This window comes from Nymphaea colorata, chromosome 8 (genome assembly GCF_008831285.2).
Source record: "Nymphaea colorata isolate Beijing-Zhang1983 chromosome 8, ASM883128v2, whole genome shotgun sequence".
Lineage (NCBI taxonomy): Eukaryota > Viridiplantae > Streptophyta > Magnoliopsida > Nymphaeales > Nymphaeaceae > Nymphaea > Nymphaea colorata.
The window spans coordinates 17,510,966-17,531,117 of record NC_045145.1 but is presented as its reverse complement, the minus strand read 5'-3'; the positions used below and the strand labels follow the sequence as shown (position 1 = coordinate 17,531,117).

General features: G+C 41.8%; 3 protein-coding genes across 3 annotated transcripts; 2 read left to right on the top strand and 1 right to left on the bottom strand.

The window, feature by feature from the left end:
• The first annotated feature begins 241 nt into the window (after positions 1 to 241).
• Positions 242 to 2,439, top strand: LOC116259049 (peroxidase A2-like). The gene is made up of 5 exons (XM_031636648.2): positions 242 to 304; positions 567 to 821; positions 1,128 to 1,319; positions 1,635 to 1,800; positions 1,910 to 2,439. Exons 1-5 carry the CDS (start codon positions 242 to 244, stop codon positions 2,326 to 2,328), a joined length of 1,095 nt encoding a protein of 364 aa, XP_031492508.2. The 3' UTR covers positions 2,329 to 2,439.
• A 1,651-nt stretch (positions 2,440 to 4,090) lies between these two features.
• Positions 4,091 to 6,483, top strand: LOC116259436 (uncharacterized). The gene has a single exon (XM_031637258.2). It carries the CDS (start codon positions 4,514 to 4,516, stop codon positions 6,167 to 6,169), a length of 1,656 nt encoding a protein of 551 aa, XP_031493118.1. The 5' UTR covers positions 4,091 to 4,513; the 3' UTR covers positions 6,170 to 6,483.
• Positions 6,484 to 10,862: 4,379 nt separating this feature from the next.
• LOC116259267 (uncharacterized) lies at positions 10,863 to 15,747 on the bottom strand. The gene is made up of 10 exons (XM_031636990.2): positions 15,617 to 15,747; positions 14,436 to 15,499; positions 13,861 to 13,945; positions 13,678 to 13,773; positions 13,416 to 13,568; positions 12,378 to 12,485; positions 11,741 to 11,860; positions 11,507 to 11,632; positions 11,284 to 11,367; positions 10,863 to 11,209 (listed from the first exon to the last, which is right to left on the bottom strand). Exons 2-10 carry the CDS (start codon positions 15,443 to 15,445, stop codon positions 11,084 to 11,086), a joined length of 1,908 nt encoding a protein of 635 aa, XP_031492850.1. The 5' UTR covers positions 15,446 to 15,499; positions 15,617 to 15,747; the 3' UTR covers positions 10,863 to 11,083.
• Between the last annotated feature and the right edge of the window lie 4,405 nt (positions 15,748 to 20,152).

Here is a 20,152-nt window from a genome sequence, read left to right as displayed (position 1 = left end):
TTGAAGAGATGAGATCGACAGGTGGTGTATTGAGTACTTTCTGGTTTCTCCCCCAATAAAACAGAATCATGTGATAAGTTCCACCAGTTCTCTCTCATGAAGGCAGCCATCTCTTTCCCATCAGTACGTATAGTGAGACCCCTATAGAACACATTGCTCTATTTAATCTATAACTAATAGGGCGCACAACGTGACTGCTGTGTTTGATAAGAGCAAGGTCGATCTCCTCTGCAAGTAGCTAATGGCGAACAATAACATCCTTTCTTTTACTGGACTCGAGAAGAAGCCTTACATTGATCAATCGGTGCGTTTACTAAACCTCCATAGTCATTGACCTTTGAGTTTCAGGTTAGGTAATCAAATCATTGTGCCATCCCCTTTAGTCTTTCACATAATTAATTATATCTCTCTCTGTATGGTGTGAATGGACAGAAAACGCGGTCAGTCTTTTGACCACGTCGGTTTAGTGCGATCAGCTGCATGCTTTACTGCTTCCCAGCTAAAAGTTGTCGCGCAGAGAATCATGGCCTTATATAAGAGGCAGTGCTCAGTTCGTTTTCTTGCAGAGGTCCGAGTCGTCTGTATTGGCAAAGGTAGCTAGGAAGAAGGTGACGATGAATAAGCTTTCAATGGCCACCTTCTTCCTCCTCTTAGGGGCCTTCGCTCCGCTGGCCAATGCCCAGCTGAGCGCGACTTTTTACCAGACGACATGCCCCAACGTGACGAGCGTCGTTAGCTCCGTTATCCAACAGGCTTTGCAGTCGGATGCACGTATAGGAGCTAGCCTCATTCGGCTTCATTTCCATGACTGCTTTGTTCAAGTATGTTCACTCTCTGTTTGCTTCATGAAATTCACAAGCACACACATACAAGAGCTAGGAACAAGGGAATCCCGTAAAGTTCTTTTCCTTTTCTTTATCTGCATGGCCTATAGATTCTTATAAAGTTATACCAAAAAGTTGGACTACTCCGGTTGTCCCGGACTCCAGCTCTAGAGTTCAAAGCGTAAGTAAGAGGACGGAAGATGGTAGTTTGCAGATGATTTTGAAGCAGTACTACAATCTATAAACTTTTGCTCAAGGTTTCATCTTTAGAGCTCTACTGATCTTGGGCTCTTCTTGTTTCAGGGTTGCGATGCATCAATTCTGCTAGATAACGCCGCGAATATAGCCAGCGAGAAGGATGCCCTGCCAAATGCAAACTCAACAAGAGGATTTGATGTTCTGGACAACATAAAGACAGCTCTGGAGAGCCAATGCCGCGGCGTTGTGTCCTGTGCTGACATTCTTGCAATTGCTGCCCAAGTATCCGTTACCCTGGTACAATATCTGCACTTAAATACACTCCCCACAATTCTTTTGCGAGCCATAAGATCCAATTTCTATGCATTGCACAGAAGAAGTTTGTTCCTCCTTCCACCATTAAAGTAATGAATATTGTTTATTCTATAAAGGATGTCGGCAAATGCGTTAATATTTTGCTCTGTTATTGAGATCCACGTTCATACAGAAGAACTTGATTAATTTGTTCCTGGAGTTGGCCCGAGGGCAGCTGAACATGAATTTCAAGCACGCCGTTAATAAATTAAGATTATGAACGTGAATCGGTTAATGAGGTGATTATGTTATCTGCAGGCGGGAGGCCCATCCTGGGCAGTGCAGTTAGGCCGGAGAGATAGCACCACAGCTGATCAGAATGGTGCCAACAATCTAATTCCGGCGCCAACCGAGGTCCTCAGCAGCATCCAGTCTAAATTCACCACAGTCGGCCTTGATACAACCGACCTTGTTGCTCTGTCCGGTGAGTTCCGCTTCTCAAGATTTTACGCTAGTTGATTCCGGCATAAAACTAAAAAATGCGGATGTCTCTGACGCCAGTCTTGGAAATGTTCTGCATGAATCGTTCTTAGGTGCTCACACATTCGGACGTGCACAGTGTAGATTCTTCGTCAACCGTCTGTACAACTTCACCGGAAACAACACGCCTGACCCAACCCTGGACTCCAACTACTTGGCCACGCTCAGGCAGCTCTGCCCACAAGGCGGCGACGGCACCGTCCTCGCCAACCTCGACCCGACGACTCCCAATGGCTTCGACAACAACTACTTCTCCAACCTCCAGGGCAACAGGGGCCTCCTCCAGTCGGACCAGGAGCTGCTTTCCACCAGCGGCGCCGCCACCATCCCGATAGTCAACAGCTTCAGCAGCAACCAGACCTTGTTCTTTCAAAGCTTCGCCACTGCCATGATCAAAATGGGAAACTTCAGGCCATTGACTGGGTCCAGCGGCCAGATCAGGGCCAACTGCAGGAGGGTCAATGGTAGCTGAGCTAAGAGTCTTCTTCTTAAATGCGGAATTTTGTATCTGACTCATCCAAAAGGATTATTAGTAACGCGATCAATGTGTGCAACATTATGTATGCAATATATGATATTGATATTTTATATGTATGGTGCTCTCAGTTGGTGTGTGTGTGTATATATATATACACACACATAAAGTTTGCGTACTATACTTAAAATTTTTATATATATGTCAAACATGTAAAAAGCAAGAGTTAGTGTGCTAATGGCGTAGTGGTAGGACATGCGTCAAAACTGGGTTCAAATTGGAGCTTTCTTTGGAACAGCTAGCCAACCTATAAGAGCTAAGCACTCAAACATATTAGATTTTGGGTTTGGTTCCCTTCAAGAGACGAATTCAGTTTGGAGTCTTAATTTTAACCTTGACTTTGGATCTAAATACAACTCAATTTAATTTAACTGGATTGTATAACGTATACATATGTCCACATTGGGCACTGACTTAAATGTAATTGTGGGCATCGAAAATCGAAAAAGTACACCGATGTCTATCTACCAAGCCGCGTTAAATCCTTAACCAAGAAAGCACATGAAGCACGAAAGGTATAAGCCACTAAAGCCAAAACTATAGTCCCTTAAAATATATGTATATATTCCTCCATCCTTAAATCTACTATATGCAATTGTCCTCTTGGAAGAAAGAGTAAGAGATTGTCCAAAAACAAGCGGTAGCTAAGGATGATGCTAATTGACTTGGAAAATATTTCATACTAACATTGGAATATGCATTTTTAATCAATTTCATAAAGCAACCCAGCTACACCATTTTTGAAATGTTTCACACAAACCAAATGCAACTTGTATGAGAAGCCTTAGGATGTCGAAATCTGGAGCCAGCCCATTACAGTCTTATGGTGATTTGCTTCACTTTTTCAAAAATAGATTGTCTTTTGCTTTTTTGATTACTTCAAATTTGTCCAACCTGCAAAAGAAGCTGTTTCGGGTGAGCGAGACTAGGACCTACTGTTTGGAAAAGAGCTCAAAAGTCTTTCTGTTGTCTTGTTTTTAGGGTTCAAAGCTGTATTGGAGACTAAGGCGAGGCGAGTGCACTTTCAACTTGATGAGGTGCCTTACTACCATATAGCCAAAAAAAATAATACCCACATAAATCAAACTGGTGATATGAAACCTTTTGGAAGTTGTTATGACATAGCATCGTAATTTTGTATGCTTCTTGGAAGCTATTAGGACATGGCATTGTAATTCTGTGCAATGACCAATGAGTCATATATTGTCAACCAGTACAATACCTAATAATATAGAATATAGAATATAGTATCTATGAGAATTGAACAGATTTCAATCATATCAACACTACCAGCTATGTATTCCCCAATGCCTAATAACATAGAAAAGATTTCAATCATATCAACACTACCAGCAATGTTATTCCCCAATGCCTAATAACATAGAAGCATAGTAACTATGAAAATCGAATTACGGCAAAAAGAGTTCAACCAATATCAACATGACCTGATGCATCTCAAATTGTTTGATAGCCAAACTCGATTGTTTAGGAAAGTAAACACCATAATAAAAGTAAGATTGGTAAGCTTATTTAGATGGAGGGTAGAGGAGGGGAGCTGAATGGGAGGAAGGAGATGGCTGCTCGGTTGCGGTTGGACCAAACCCGCACACCAGGTGGAAGGGAGATGACTCAGACGTCATCCCACTGACACTGCCTCCTCTAAGATCACCCATTAAAGAGGCTTTGGGCGTCCCCACGACAGGTGACGTTGTGGGTCACACAGACCCTTCCGCCCCTCCTCCCGTCTCCTTCCTTCCTTCCTTCTCCCTCCCACCACCACACATACCCCAGACACGGTTAGGCGCCCACCCATCCTCTCTCTCCATCTCTCTCTCTTGCAGGAGGCGATCGGTAACCAGTTGTGGATTTTTTTTTTTTTTTTTTTGTTTCAATGACCACAGCCCACTTCTTTTCTCTTCTCCTTTGTAGCCCCACTCCTTTTTCTTTGTCTCTCTCTATCTGGGGATCGATTCTGATGAGGAATTCGCGCCAAATATAGGAAAAGAGAAAAGGGCGGAGGATTTGAGGCAGGGGGGTTTGCTTTTCCCTTCCTTGTTTAGTTTCTTCCGTTGTTTCTGCGTTAAGATTGAGCGAAGTTAGGGTTTTTTGGCTTGTGAGGGAGATGGAGGAGAATGAGGTGGGGAACCCCAATGAGCTGGGGATGGATCTGGATTTGAACGTGGGGCTTCCCTCACCTCCCCATCTCATCTCCTACCTCGGCTTAGGGTTGGAACCGGAACAAGAGACGCCCTTTCATGTGATCTCTCCGAGCCACTGGTTCTCCCAGATCCCTTCCGCCGGTGGTCATGATTCGGAGGCAGCTGCAAGACGAGGGCATCTGACCGTGGAAGAAGGCAGCAGCAGCGGAGGTGCTCGTTTGGTTGTTAATTCGGAGGGGGAAGGGCGGAGCAGTCGATCCAGCCATGCTAGGCACCGGTGGAGAAGGCGGGAGATGCGAAGGATTCGGCCTACAGTATTGGATTTGCCGGGGCCATACTCCAGCCGCGGCTCTAGGGCGGGCGGCTCGATGGGTCATCTTCTGATCTTCAGTCCCGTCGACGGTGGTGTCGGGGCATCTGGAGGAGAAGCTGGCACCATTACGGGGAACGCCGGCGGCGCCTCTGCTGCAGCAGAAACGGCGCCGGGGACCCAGAAGCCTGACCCGAAGAGGCTATTGGCAGAGGCTTTGGCGGACGAAACGGAGGAGCAACGGGAGGCATCGACCAGCAATTTTGAGTGTAATGTGTGTCTTGAGGTTGCGAAGGAGCCGGTGGTGACGTCCTGCGGCCATCTGTTCTGTTGGCCGTGCCTTTATCAGTGGATCCATGTGCATTCGAATTCCATGGAGTGCCCTGTATGTAAGGGTGAGGTGACGGATATGAACATCACCCCCATCTACGGGCGGGGAAGCACAAGTTCTGATTCTGGTAAAGCAGTTCAGGAGGACCTTGGATCGGGATTGAAGGTGCCTCCCAGGCCCCATGGTTGCCGGATAGAGAGTCTCCGGCAGAGGATTTACAGGTCGACGTCGAGGCGAATGGACCGGTTCGCTGGCCTAAGAGAGTATTTGGGATTGAGGGCTGCGGAGATGGGCGATCGGGAGCGACCACCAGTTGCAGAGGAAGGTACAGAAGACTTGTTCGAGGGGCTTCACGCTGTAACGGATCGGATACTTAGCATGGTGAGAGTTGCTCAGAGGTTAGACAGGGAGAATTTGGATGGGAGGTCTCAATCTGGGAGGAGAGGGCTATTCCGGAACTCAGCCGAATTCAGGCTAAATCCGCCTGAAACTAGGGCAGATTCGCGTGGCGACCGCCTTAACATAGAAGAAATTAGTGGTCGATTGAGGGGCCGCTCCTTCCTTAGGGAAGGAGGTGATCACTGGCATGTTTTTTCCAGTCGGATGCAGCGATCAGATAGGTTAGCCGCACTAAGTGCCCGACTTGCATCAGTGGAAGGCATGCTTCAAAGATTTGCTCAGACTGCTAGCGGGCCGGCTAATTCCGGCCCCTCAGCACCGATGAACGTCAACAGTTCACCTTCCGTAGATAATCAAGGCGCTCCACAGTCCTCTGGACCTGCTCTTGCTGAAGACAGGACCTCGATCTCGAGTACTGCTGGAACTATTCAGCCAGATAGCTTGGCCGGAGATGTTTCTGCTGAACCAGCTTCTGTGGGATCCTCTTCTCACACACGGAGAAGAAGAAATGGAGCTTCTGGCTCTTCAGATGTAGATGGTGGGGCTGCCTATGCTTCGAAAAGGCGGAGGTTGAATTAGTTTTCATGAGGAACATCCTTCATCATCGTACTCAAAGACTGAGCGAATAACGTCTTCGCTGTTGGCTGCAGAATGCTGCGTTTAGGAACTTGAAGCTGTGGATATCTGCTGCGCCATGGCCTGACCGAGTTTAAAAGATTTCAGATGTTTCTCATATTTACTCACTTACGTGTATGCTTTTAGCTTAGTACATACCTGTCTGTAAGTTTGTTAGCGCCTTCTTTCTGCCATTCATATCAATCTAGTGGTAGCGATGATAAGCTATGCTATTTGATAATTTTGTTTATATAGAAAATATTTTCTCGATTGCTTCACATTGTCTGCATTTTGGCAAAAACGCCAAGTCTGGTACATGTCTAGTCTCGTCTGCGTCACTGATCTTGGAAACTTAACTCCTTCACTAACACGGTTCATTGTGCCGTGTTATCTATTGAGGATGGCTAGATTTCAGCATTAAAATAAATTACTATGCTAAAGAATTGCACAGAGTTGGTGATTGGCAGCGAATCAGTCATGTTTTGGACCTTGGGGACTGCATGTCTTCTTGCAGATAAATGGTATTCAATGCAGTCGATTGCTTTTAATTTACGTTCCATTTGGGAACTTGTATTCATCGTTACAAAATTAAGAATTGACTTTGTAGCATTATTGGTCAATCTTAGGAAGCTCACAATTATATATCATATGTTTGCACTTGGAGACTGAATTTTGTTCTACAGGTTGGATTCTGCAAGCCTCCAAAAGCCATGCCACTTAGGAACTTCTGTGCTTGGAAAAAATTAAGAAGTTGACTTTGTTGTGCTATTTATAAGTTCTCACGAATATGATAAGTCAACCTGTTTTCCCTACGCTATTAGTCTACTGATGCATTCTACATCTCCTTTTCTATAATTTCTTGCTCTTCAAGGATTTACCTTCCGCTACCTGGCAACCCCCCCCCCCATAGAAACCACAAGGAAATTATACTTTTGAATCTCATGAGGTGTTTTTTTTTTTTTTTCTATTGTTAGCATCCATCTAGTTGTGTCATGCTGTGGTTCATTCTTGTGCATCATATCTGCATAGGAGAATTTGTTTGAGGCATCGAGATGATTCTTTCCCCTTTTTCTGGCCTTCGTCTCTTGAATTGCTTCATTGCTTGGTGGTTGTTGTTGTTGAAGTTGTTGCTCTTTTGGTGATAGTAACAGTTGAAGAGTGAATATTATCTAACTGAACTTCACCTTCGGACCGCACTTTCATTCTTGTGCATCATATCTGCATAGGAGAATTTGTTTGAGGCATCCAGATGATTCTTTCCTCTTTTTCTGGCATTCATCTCTTGAATTGCTCATTGCTTGGTGGTTCTTCTTGTTGAAGTTGGTTGTTCTTTTAGTGATAGTAACAGTTGAAGAGTGAATATTATCTAACTGAACTTCATCTTCGGAGCACACTTTTTAGGAAATGGAGTGTTGACTATTCTCATCAAGAAACACATCCTTAATTTTCCTTTCTTGATGTGTTGTTTCCATTGTTATGATGAATTGCAAGCCCGCTCAGCCATTTGGACATTGAATTATTTTCTGCCCATTGTTTCTGTCTTTGTATTTTTTTTGCTTTTGTTTCTTTGATTTTCTTTTGCATATGTGTCTACCTGTTTGAATGTTTGTGTATGCATGCATGCATGCACATTTATATGTGCATAAGAAATTTCCACAAGCACATTCAGTCTCTTTGTCTATATGTGCACACACACATTAATTTGCTTCATGCGGCTTTCCCAGCATTGTTCAACTTGCCTTTCCTTATGGCTAGATTGGTAACTGCTCTCTCTTATCTGACGTCCCTATGATTTCAATCATTACTGGGACCATCCTAAGTTGCCGATCAGGAAAGGAAAGGGAACAATTTTGTTGAGTTTTACTGTCTCCAGTATTGCTGAGCAACTTTTCTTTCTGAATTATTATTGTCTTGCATGCTGCACAAGCGTTTGCATGCTGGGTCATATGGGTTTGATTTTGAGCGGATATTCTCTATGCTTTGTTTTTGTCCCTAAATTTTATTCTCTTCATTCAATACTTGCATTGACTGGAGGTTTTACCATGTAGCTGATTCTGGGTGGGTTTTGTTTATGCGTTGATTTAGTCCCTATTCAGTATTTGCATTGACTCGAGATTTTACCGTGGAGCTCATTGTGAGTGGTTTTCTTTATGCACTCCGTCACTCCAGACATTACCATGTTTGTTGGTTTCTTTCATCAAAGAGCCATTGGCAAAGTTTTGTTGCCTACTTCATTTGTGTTATTGTTGTCGTCTAGAGTTGAACCAGGTTTTAGCCTTGAGGCATTTTTCAGCATTATTAGAAATTTAACTGGAATTAGGTTGATTTCCGGCTTTTTTCTGTGTCTGCAACTTGAGATATTTCAAATCAAGTTCATAAGGTATTGCTAGCTCTAGGCTGCATCTGAATTATAAAGTTTCCAGTCTGTCTTGGTGGATCTATTTGCCCATCTTGACTCGCATAGAGTTTGCTCGATCTGCTTCCTTTTGTTGAAAATCATGAGGGCGTTATGGAGATGCTAGATATATTTGTGCAATTTAATATAATGACAAGTTCCATCAGAGTTTGATCAATATGTGCTGCTTATTGGAAACATTCGTATGTGGACGGTAACTGCAAAATGGATGCCAGAGGGAGAAAAGGCAGTTACATTCATGGCTTCATACTTGCAAGCTTGTCATCCTTCTTGTTTGTGCTTGTATGTACTTATTGGTGCTCCTAGATCTTCAATGACGAATTAGGCTTCATGTCAGGAGTAAAACTTTTACAGCCCACTTCCTTTGATAATGGTTACTGAGAAGATAGCAAAAGAAGTCCGAGAAGAAGCTGAAGCGTTCCTACTTGTTTGCTTTGCAAAAGAATGGTCACAATATTGATATTGGGACCTGAAAGTAGTTCTTCAAACGCGCCAATATTGATATTAAACCAAATTTAGCGCCTCACTATCTTGTAGGTTGGTTGGACAAAAGTTATAATTATATGAAGAATCCTTTTCTTTTTCCTCAGAGTATGAGTTCGTCGATGTCCATATGCAGATTCTCATTCGTAAGAGTGTAAACTCTCGTGGAAGGCCTCTACTGTTCTTTTCCCATATCAGTTTGGCGATGAATTTCTACATGTCGGTTTTGTTTTTCCGACCACAAAGCATTTGGTAACTTTCAGTTGTATTTTCCAATATCAAATTGGCGATGGATTTCTACGTGTCCGTTGCTTTTAAGAACTGTAGAAGGCAAGCTCTTTCTGAGCTTTTGTGGTGGCAAAATAGAGAAAGTTGACTGGTCTGATAGAAACAGGCGTAAATGGAATCGATACAAACATCAAATTAACATAAGGTTTGTGATCCACGGTATATTAAGGCCCGTATTCAGCTGTCAAGTTCCTTAGTGGATATGGAACCTTTGGTCAGGTCACTCCTTTTGTCGGTCATCCTCGTCTGTTCGCCAATGCTTTATTAATTGATGGTGATTCATCCTCTTCACAGTTTTTATTTTGCATAAATGCGTGCCTCGTGTCAATGCCGCAAAGAAATATTGTGACACGCATGCATGCACTGTATTTACTTCACCTGTTTATGCCCAAACATGTGCGTCAGAAAAGGAAATTCTACTTGGAAATTGAGAAATTTTACGTTTACGTGGTTGTCACTCGGATGAGGGCATTGCAGATCAATTGTTAGGCCGTGACAAAGAATATCTGCAGTTGTTCTTTCTTTAAATGAATTAAACCCCTAAGTATGTCTGCAACCGATTGTTCACTGGCGAATATTGTTTGTCGCTTATTATACTTTTGTGAAGAAGGCCATTACAACTTGCAAAATCACCAGTGAGTTTCCATTCTGGGCTACACTTGCGTCAAAATTGGCATCCATGCTGGATATCTGATGCGGACGCGTCCCTTGTCTCGAATATAACGCTGCCTTCAAACTAAAAAAACTTCTGAGGTCCGTCCATGAATCTGATCTGATTTTTCAAGCACGCTTACAACGAACTGAATAATACCTCGTGTGCCATATATCACATGACCTTTCGAGAACACCAAATTGCCTCGACTTGACTCATATTTTCGCCTGCTCGAAGCGCCTACATGAGTTTTTCTGCTCAAAACGGGACTCTTCCCAGTCACTTTCACACGCGATTTGGGCAATGGACTTTGCTCACTGCTTCAGGTTTTGGTCAGACGCATCTAAGCTCCGTATTCACTTCTAGATCTAAGATCCAAGACTTTTGAATTAGTTCAGAGCCTTCAGATCATCCGAGACGCTGTCACGTGCAATTAGATCAAGCTATCAGACCTCGCTCGATACTAAATACCTTGGAAGGGCACCGGCCTAGAACTTGGTTCCTGCATGAATATATCCAGTTCAATTTTTGCAGCGTGCTCCTTTCCTATTTACTGTCTCGTTATATGTAGTTTCTGGGACAATTCATGAAATTTTCAGATGTAAAGTTTGCAAACCCTTCTATTGGAATATACGGATCCGTATTGTCCAAACATCAGGGTTTCGTTTTCTGCAACACAGAGACTGGTGGTGCTGTCAGCATGAAAAAGCTTCTTCAACCATGTAACGTCCATGACCATTACTCTCAGAAACTGACCACAAGTGAAACATATTCGTCACGACCCTGTTTCCTCAAAGAGAAAACGTATCAGAGGCAGCTCCTAAATGTTCACATTTCCTATTCATTCAGTGAATAACTTGAAAACAGAAAAATTTAGCAACACCAAGACAAACACTCAGCACACGCTACTAATCCACAAGCGAAACTTGTTAAGATTGCATACACGTCAGGTAATTAACCTCAGGAAGCAAAGTCAATGAGGTCATTGGGGACTGTTCGGCAGAAAACCTAGCAAATGGCAAAACCAGAATACCCATTCTTACTTCAACAAGGTTTTCACGATGGATTTCACATTAAGCTTCTTGAGGTCAGTGTAAGATTGTCCACAGCCAACAAACATCACTGGCGCCCCTGAGATGTAAACCATGGAAAGTGCAGCTCCAACCTGGAAAACACGGAGAGGAATTACAAACAGGTAAAAAATAGTCAAAGCAAAACTTTCCTGGTAAAATAACATACCTTGTCATCAATTGTGTCGAATTTTGTCAGCAGAATACCATCAATCAACCTTGCATTAGTCGCCGTAGAAAAATCTGCTAGTTTCTGCAAGATGAGAAGGTGGTAATCAGACAAAACCATTGCTGCATTAGAGAATACATAAATAATATGCCACTTCAAGAGGATCAAGATTGCAGGGCTGATGCTGCCCAGAAAAAGAAAAAATAGGAGTTCCAGGCAAAACCTGATTAAACTTCGACAGCTGATCAACAGCATCATTACCAACAAGCGCCTCTCCAACAAACAGAACTAGGTCAGGGCTGTTGAGGTTAATCAACTTGGAGAGAGCTCTCATCAGTGGCTCATTGTCCTGTACAAGAATATGTTTCTTCCAATTATTTCATTTTCGTAAATTCAGAAATTAATTTGCACATTTATAAAAAAAGGTTTACAAAGATGGAGTAGTTCTTCTACATACCTGCATTCTTCCGGCTGTATCCACAAGAACAACATCCGTGTGCTTTTGGCTAGCTTCATGGATAGCTTCCTTCGCTACAATTGCAGGATCCTTCTCATAGCCTTTCTCAAATATAGGAATCTGAAATAGAATATCATCAATGCATCCTTCATTGATAAATAAATGCTTTTTGAATTGATTATTACTGCAATTGACTTCATTTGCCAAATTTTAACAAGCGTAATCCAGAGAATCAGAAAGCACCATCTGAGATACTGTTAATCATTCTACCTCAACCCACTATGTCAGAAGTCGAAAGATAATAAATGATTGTCATTCGCTGTGCAGAAATAATTGTCATTCAAAGGGTAAAAACTCATGTTAGTAGTGTGACTATCGACCATCTTATGTGCGCCCATCAAAACTTGGTGTTACCTGGGAAAACCTTTCACACAAAGCAGGAGCAATACAACAAAACATCGTACATTACACTGCTTTTGTGGAAGCAGGGGACAGAAAAATAAATGTGCAGGAGAACAAACTATACCACAAAAGAGCCTTTTGTGTAGGGCATCAGACAACAGATTCACAAAACAAGAACCAAGATTTACAAACCCATGCAATAGCATTAATGAAAATTCAATGACATGCATTATACCTGAAGTCTACGAGCATGAGTCCGAAGCTGCTCAACTGCACCAGATCTAAATGTATCGCAAGCAGCCATCATAACAGTCACATTATGCTGGAGCAGCCAGTAAGCAACCTGTAATATACCCAACGAAGAACTGTTGATCAGGAACAATAGTACCATTCCTTTGATAAACCCGTCTTTTGCAAATCTGCAACATAAACACAGTCTACTCCTATGACATGTTGACTCTTGCAAATTAACACCAGAAACACTATGACCCCAGATTGTGCCTATTCCTCTTTCACATCCTTAAACATAGGGAGGCAAATGTTTGACATATGCGTACAAGCTAACTAATTTTCAAAACCATCCCTTAAGAAGGTACTCCATAAATGTCGATTATAGCCAATCCAAGTGATCAGCTAAATGATCACTCGCCAAGCCAATAAAACTCCCACTAAGCAACAAACTTGAAATTGGAGTTGCAAATCTGAAGGCAAACAGAAATCCAGGAAACAAGAAAGAAAAAAAGGTAATTGTAAACAGGTTGTAGAGGGTTGGATTCAAAGTTGTCTGAACAATCTAGAAGCGTCCCACATGCCGTTTTTCCATTTGGGTTCTTCAAATGCATAATTCCAACTAACTGAAAGTAAACAACTAATAGATTTATTCTATTTTATTTAATTGTGTGCTTTACAGGTTAAGCCCTACTACATACAATACAAGTGGAGCAAATCTTGAAAGAGAAAGACCGGTTTCATACAAAGAATTGGCAACTGAAATTTCTCTAACGACACCCACTAAAGATAAGAAGAGAACAGTCCAGAGGCAATCAAAAACCAAGCCAAATAGATCTGTTTGTTACTGACTCAGAATGTAAAGATTGTATCTTCTACAAGAAACAAACTTTATATTCCTTTCAAAAGAAAACTTCAAGGACTAGAAAGTACAAGAATGTTCTAAGTCTTATCAGTCAACTTTAGGTTGAAGTCTTGGATGGTGCATTACTGCATTGCTTGCTTGGTAATAGAATCCGCAAAGAAAGAAACAACAGTTACTTACCTTAGCAAGATTCGTAGACTTGCCAACGCCATTAACACCAACAAAAACAATCACATATGGCCTCCCTTGCTCCTTCGCAGCGTGAACATCCCTCAAGATATCAATTGATCGTCTTGGAGTCAAAATTCGTAGAAGAGCTTCTTCCATTGCAGCCTGTATGACATTGTAAATGATGAACAAAACAAAAAATAAGGATTCATGCTACCAATGGCTATCATATATTACAGGTGCAGATCCCAACAATCTTATATCTCACACAAACCTGAACTGTTGATGAAACCCTTGTAAACGAACCCAGTTTTTTTCCTTCAAGACTCACGGCAACTGATTCACAAAGTTTCTGAGCAATTTCCTCAGCCTGGAGCATTTTTACATTTCGACATAGTAAACATATCAAATCATACTAAAACGGGTTGTGCAGAAAATAATTTGCACGATCACATACCACGTTCTTTGTCATAAGGCGATCTTTCAGAGCCTTTAGAGCAGGTTCCAGATCTGCTTTTTCAAGAACTGTATTGCCAGAGATGCTGAAAATTTTGTAAGGAAAAAAAAGTCAAAAACGTGGTACCAGTCGAAAAAGAGACTGCAATCAATGAAATGTTCACGCGTTCACACAGCAACTTCTCACACCAACTAGAATTCTAGAAAGGAATTATGGAAAAATATGGAATGCTGTAGTAGCATGAAAATTAGTAGCTGAAAAACAGATTAGCAATTGGCCGTGCACAAGTGATATTCCAAATGCAAAAGGCGCTTGAGAAGTAAAATTAACAATGTAGGAGAAGGCCAACCGAGACAAAAGCTATCGCGAGATCAAATTTAGGGTCCCAAAAACAAAAAACAAGCTAATTCAATAGAGACGGGGACGTTGTTACGCGCAAACATGTTGCCAACCAAATAACAACATAACACCCTTGTTTTCTTGGACAAACAATCACCAGCAACTCAATACTACGAGGCCATAAACCAAGACTAAGAAACAATTGCCATGAACTCCTGCACTGAAATTGACATTACCTTTGGAATATCGAGGAGAACCATCCTTTCTTCTTGGAACCCTCAGGCTTTGCGTTCTTATCTATCTGGTCAGAATTGTCATCATCATCATCATCATCCTCGCTTTCACTGGTAAAAGCTTCATCCCTATCCATCATACTCGTTCCTTGATCTCCCATTACCGGAACAACTGCCTCGTCCCCTTTCTCATCCACAGGATCAGTAAAATCCAGCTTCGTCTCCGTCGGCGAATCATCCCAGACTCGGTTTTTCTTGGTCAGTTTTTTCTTCTGCAGCTCAGGCCTAGAGTCCTTTTTGGCTGCAGCCTCTGTTTTTTTGTTCCCTGCTTTGGAACGTAATTTCTGAAGCTTATTTACATCAAAAGCAGTTGACACCGGGCCCGTTTGATCGCTTTCGCTGTTATCAACGCCAGGGACAGCATTATTGCTGCCGCTGAACGACCTACCGGTCCCATTCTCAAACAACCCTATCTTTGCAACACCGGAATCGCCATCCCCGTTCTCTTTCCCCCCCTTTCCCCCTTTAGAAGAACCGCTCTTCTTTTGATTGTTTCCGCTGCCTCCATTTCCCTGCTGCTTCTTGTTCAGGGACGACGCCGCGGCAGGCTTCACGAGCTGCTTCGATTTCTTCATCTCCTCTGCCCTCGTCTCCGCCTCAATCTGCAGCTGGCGGAAGGTATCGTCAAAATCAGGGTAGACCACGCGCTTAGGGTCGTAGATCTGGGAGAACTCTCGCTTCACCGCGGCCAGCAGATCGTCGACGTAGAGGAGATGGAGGAATTGACGGAAGACGGCGACGAAGATGAGGCCGAGATCGTTGTGGAACGTCCATTTCAAGGTGTAAGCGGCACCAGGAGCCGAGTAGTTGTAAGATGCGTCGCCGGATCGCTCCTCCAAGAGGCAAGATCGGATCAAGGCGTCGATCGGAGATCCCTTGAGCGCGTTCCCGAGCTCCCTATACGTCCACAGGATCAATCCCCCTCTGGTGAAGATAAGGAGCTGTTCCAACATCCTCAACCGGCAACTTAACCCAACGAGATATACGATCGGTTTGATTTTCCTACCCTACAAGCAATAGATCAGAATCCCGTAAACTTTTCACGATCGATCGACCGATTGACAGACGCCGAAGAAAGAAAACAGAACAAGAAATCAAGCAGACGATCAGAATCGGAAACGTACCTCTCAAAGCGACGCCGGTTCTTGTTTCCCCCCTTTCTTTCTGGTTTCTCTGTCTGCGGCACGAAAAATGACTGGGTCCTATCTTACTATTTAATTTGCAGACCGGGAAGGAGAAACTTATACATATATATATATAGAGAGAGAGAGAGAGAGAGAGATGCACATACACTGGAGCGAGTAGGGACGTCTGGACGCTGTCCATCCGTCCCAATCAACGGCACCCAAACGCCCGCACGAGGCGTAGGGATTGTACTTTGTAGTGTTGTCTCCTTCAAATCGCCGTTCATCTACTCGATGGACGGCTGACAGGAGGACCCTGATGGTTTGTGGTCAGATTGTCCTTACCGTATAGATAACCGGCGAACGGTCAAGCGGATGGTCAGAGAGAGTTCTTCCCTTCTCCTTCGCTTCCTCCTCTTGGCACTTGGCAGGCGGCGCGTCGAAATGGAGACACGGAAGTTTGACTTTGACCGACGCCCTTTCTTGTCAACGCTTCATAGTGGAATTGGATTTACTCGTTGTTGTATCCGATTTATCAAATTTCACGTATTTGGATTTGAAAAAACTTGAACAAAAAGAAAGGATCTAAAGGAGACGAAGGAAGGAAGGAAGGAAGGGTCGCCTCCAATCTCCAGGTGCTGCCATTGAAAATGGTGTTGGAGAAACCACTGCCGCGCATGCTTCAATGTTCTCCGAAGCCAATTTCTGCACTTGTCCCTTTCTTTATTCGAGTGCAACTCGGAAAAGCTGGGTGTCTTGCCCGTGCTTTTAAGCAGGTCGGAGTGGCGTGCAGACGGTCCAACTTACTTTTCAGGCAACATTTTCCACAAAATTCACCTCCATGTTTCTTCAAACTCTGAGCCGCTAATGGCTGCGACCATTATGACGGACTAAGTTTTGGAAAGTCAAGATACAGTTTCGTTAAGAATTTATACAAATTTGGACTCACAAATCCACAAATTATATATATATATATATATATATATATATATATATATATATATATATATATATATATAGAGAGAGAGAGAGAGAGAGAGAGAGAGAATTTTGATTCTAAGTCTTTGGAATCATTCAGTTATTTAACTAGTATTGTTCGATAGAGATCTATTACACAGTTAAGAAAAAAACCAGGAGAAAATGTGATTGACATTTTTGTTATTTAGTATTAGTTTTTAACTTTTTTTTATGTTCTTCTTTCAACCATTCATGAACATGAAATATACAGTTTTAGTTAGATTATATATATATAACAGACCTCGCACCTATCGTATTGATTGGGTGGCCCAATTTTAAGCCTTTTTTTCTTTTTCTTTTTTTTTGTTTAACTTCACTCTCTCTCTCACTCCCTGCAAACAGAGCAAATATGAGCGGGAGAGGGGAGAAAGAGAATTGAAAAAAATAAGTAAATAATGGTAAAAAATGTACGGCCATTTGATCCATTCGATCAAATGATAAAAGGCCAGATGGACAATCAATAATCAAACATGTTATATCTCTAGTAGTTAAACTCTTTGCTATTATCGATAATGTGGTGATAAGACAAATAATGGAAGTTATCATCATATTAAATGGTTTACTTTATGTCTCTTAAAATTAGAGGGAGACATAAGACTTAGAGACCTCGAAAATACCAATATGGCCAACTTGACCTTTTTAGTGTATAGTGTGACCCAACAGTCTTCCCCTTGGGCAGACCTTTTGACAGGTCAGTACTGTAAACAAAAATGACTAATTGACAGCACTGTTAGGAGCAAAAATGTGTCTAAAGCATGACACAAGGCATTGCAGTCTTGGAGCAAGATTAATGCAAATGTCGGCTGAAAGATAGGCAATGGTGCTGTAGCCAAATTTTGGACGGATTATTGGGGTCCAGAGCATCTGATTGATAAGATCCATAAATCCCATCACCATCAATCAATGCATGGTAAAAGAAATCATGGAGGGGAATGAGAAGTTCATCAATGAGTTCCTTGTCGGTTTAAATATTCCTCTCTTTTGTCTACAACTTGGGAATTCAATTGGGATGAATTTTATCAAAAGATTCGAAAAAAAAGGCTCCAAGATCAATGAGAAAGTGCTTGTCTGGAAAGGGATAGGATTCCCAAGGGCCACCTAGACTGTTTATTTAGGTGTTTCAGGTCGTCCACCTACTGATGGGTTTGTGCAAAAGCAGAGTCGGTCACTTGCCTCTAAGTGTAGAATTTGAAAGCATGAAATTGAAGACATGAAGCACCTTTTTTTCAATTGTAAGGGAGCTCGTTTTATATGGGCATTCATTTTTTAAAATTTTGATGGACATTCATTTTTTAAAATTTTGGGAGTGCCAAACAATGGCAGAGGAGTCCCCCCCAAACCCAATACAAGGGCTTATATAATGGCGTAAGAATGACTTTAAAGACAAATTGATTGATAAATGTTGGAAAGGCAACTTTCATATGGCAATATAATTCATGTGAAAGACTCGCAATCACATCAAGCACAATGGTGATCTACCAATTGGCAACTTGGTGGAATGGTTATGGGCCCAATGCAATGGTTACTGGTGGAATTTTCAATAAAAATAATTAACATTCATAACTGACTCTGCTCTAGGATTCTATGAAGCAATTGAGTTAGAGATAGAGATAGATGAGTAGAAATCAACATTAGTTTGTGGAGCAAAGGTGATAGAAGAGGAGTAGTTGGTCTCATTAGAGACGCCTCTGGATGGTTCTGTTTTGGTTTGACCTTCTTAATTGAGAATCATATTAGCTGGTGTGAAACGGAGATTCTAATGGAATCCGTCAAGCACTTGGTGAACGTTGAAGATAACTCAGGCTGCACTTACCTTTTGTTAGTTGGTGTGAGACGGAGACTCTAATGGAATCTGTCGGGTACTTGGTGAACGTTGAAGATAACTCAGGTTGCACTTACCTTTTGGCCAATATGCAACAACATTGAACGTGACACAGAAATCGTGAATAACATTTTGATGAGCAGTAGCTTTTTTAATAGGCTTTCTAAGCTTTTTTTAATAGGCTTTCTATTTGCAAGGGATGACCTCTTGTTGAAGCTACTCACTATTTGTCGATTATTCCAATCAATGGATTGTATAGAAAATGGATTCACCCTGACAACATGTGTGATCCATTAAAAGGAAGTAATACTTTAATGGAAGTAATACTACGAGTTGAAGTCTTGAGCGAACCAATTTTTGTTGTACATATTTGATCAAATGATGGAAGGCCAGATGGACGGCCCACAAGACAACTAAAACATGGAGTCAACGTTCAATTTTCTCGGAAACCCCTTTTTGACAATAGTTTGCAAAGGAAGGCACTTTCCTGGGAAAAGTGGGAACTCAAGCACTTATTCTGAGATTGTGGTCAAAATCGAGGCTGCCAAACGAAAATTTATCACATTATTTTCGCACGACACCACGTCTAATACTTTGGACATATCATTAATTATTCATGGCGGTGTACGGTGTGGCATATTACATGTCATTCATTTATTGCGCCAAGAGGAGTATGTCAAACCCAAAGGAATCCATTAAAAAGGGAAAATTAATGCATTCATGACATGAATTAATGTGACAGTAAAGAAGCCTTTGATGGAAGGCAGTTAGTCCTCATTAATTGATCCGCTCCCAACCTTCAAATGCTCGTTTCTTAAATATCCATTTGAAAAAAGAAAAGCAGTAAGCTACAAAATTATTTCACAGTCTTGAAATTTTTGTTAGGGATTTCTTTAGTTTTTGAAACAAAAAATCAACCTAACGATATATAGGTACGTCGAAAAATAGTTCAAGCTTCCGTGATTATTTTTATTGCTTCAAGTATTTTCCTTTTGAATATTTCACAAAACGTGTTTCACTTTTGAAAAAAATAACAAAAACGCATAAACTTCAAAATTTTCACACTAATTGCCTCTTAATTGCCGGAGTCAACCTAATAACTTATTTTAAATATTATTATACATATTAAATTACATTAAAATATGTATTTTTTTTTATTTCAGTTGTGCTGGGCCTATTGCTAGGTTCCAACTACAGCCCGACCCCATGCCCAGGCCTATCGATAACCACACGTTTTCTTCACTAATTTCTAATGTTGCACAAGCTAATGCGGTGTTTGACTTTAATGAATAAATCTGGCCCTAGTGATGTTTCGCATTAACAAAGTCACCTACCAGGTTAGTTGGGCAGTCATTTTCCCTGGTCCATGTATGTGCCCTTTGGCTTCAGGTGCATATATTATACGTGCACTAATGTGTGCCACTATTCTCGTTGGTTGTTTGATTCTCTGTGCAGGCCAAGTTTGGATTGGAGGTGATCCAAGATTCGTGTGGATTTGAAAACCGCAGATCTCTCATCTAACCCCTTCTACAGATAGATTTCAAATCCGCAGTTTGTTAGGTTGCATTTGTTCGCCTTAGAATTTAGATCTAAGACTGCATAAAAAGGTGTGTTTTGGGAGGTTCTCCGTTTGAACAAACTAAAAATCTTTGTTGCATGAATTTGGAAACTATGTTACATGTTAAAAACTATAGATT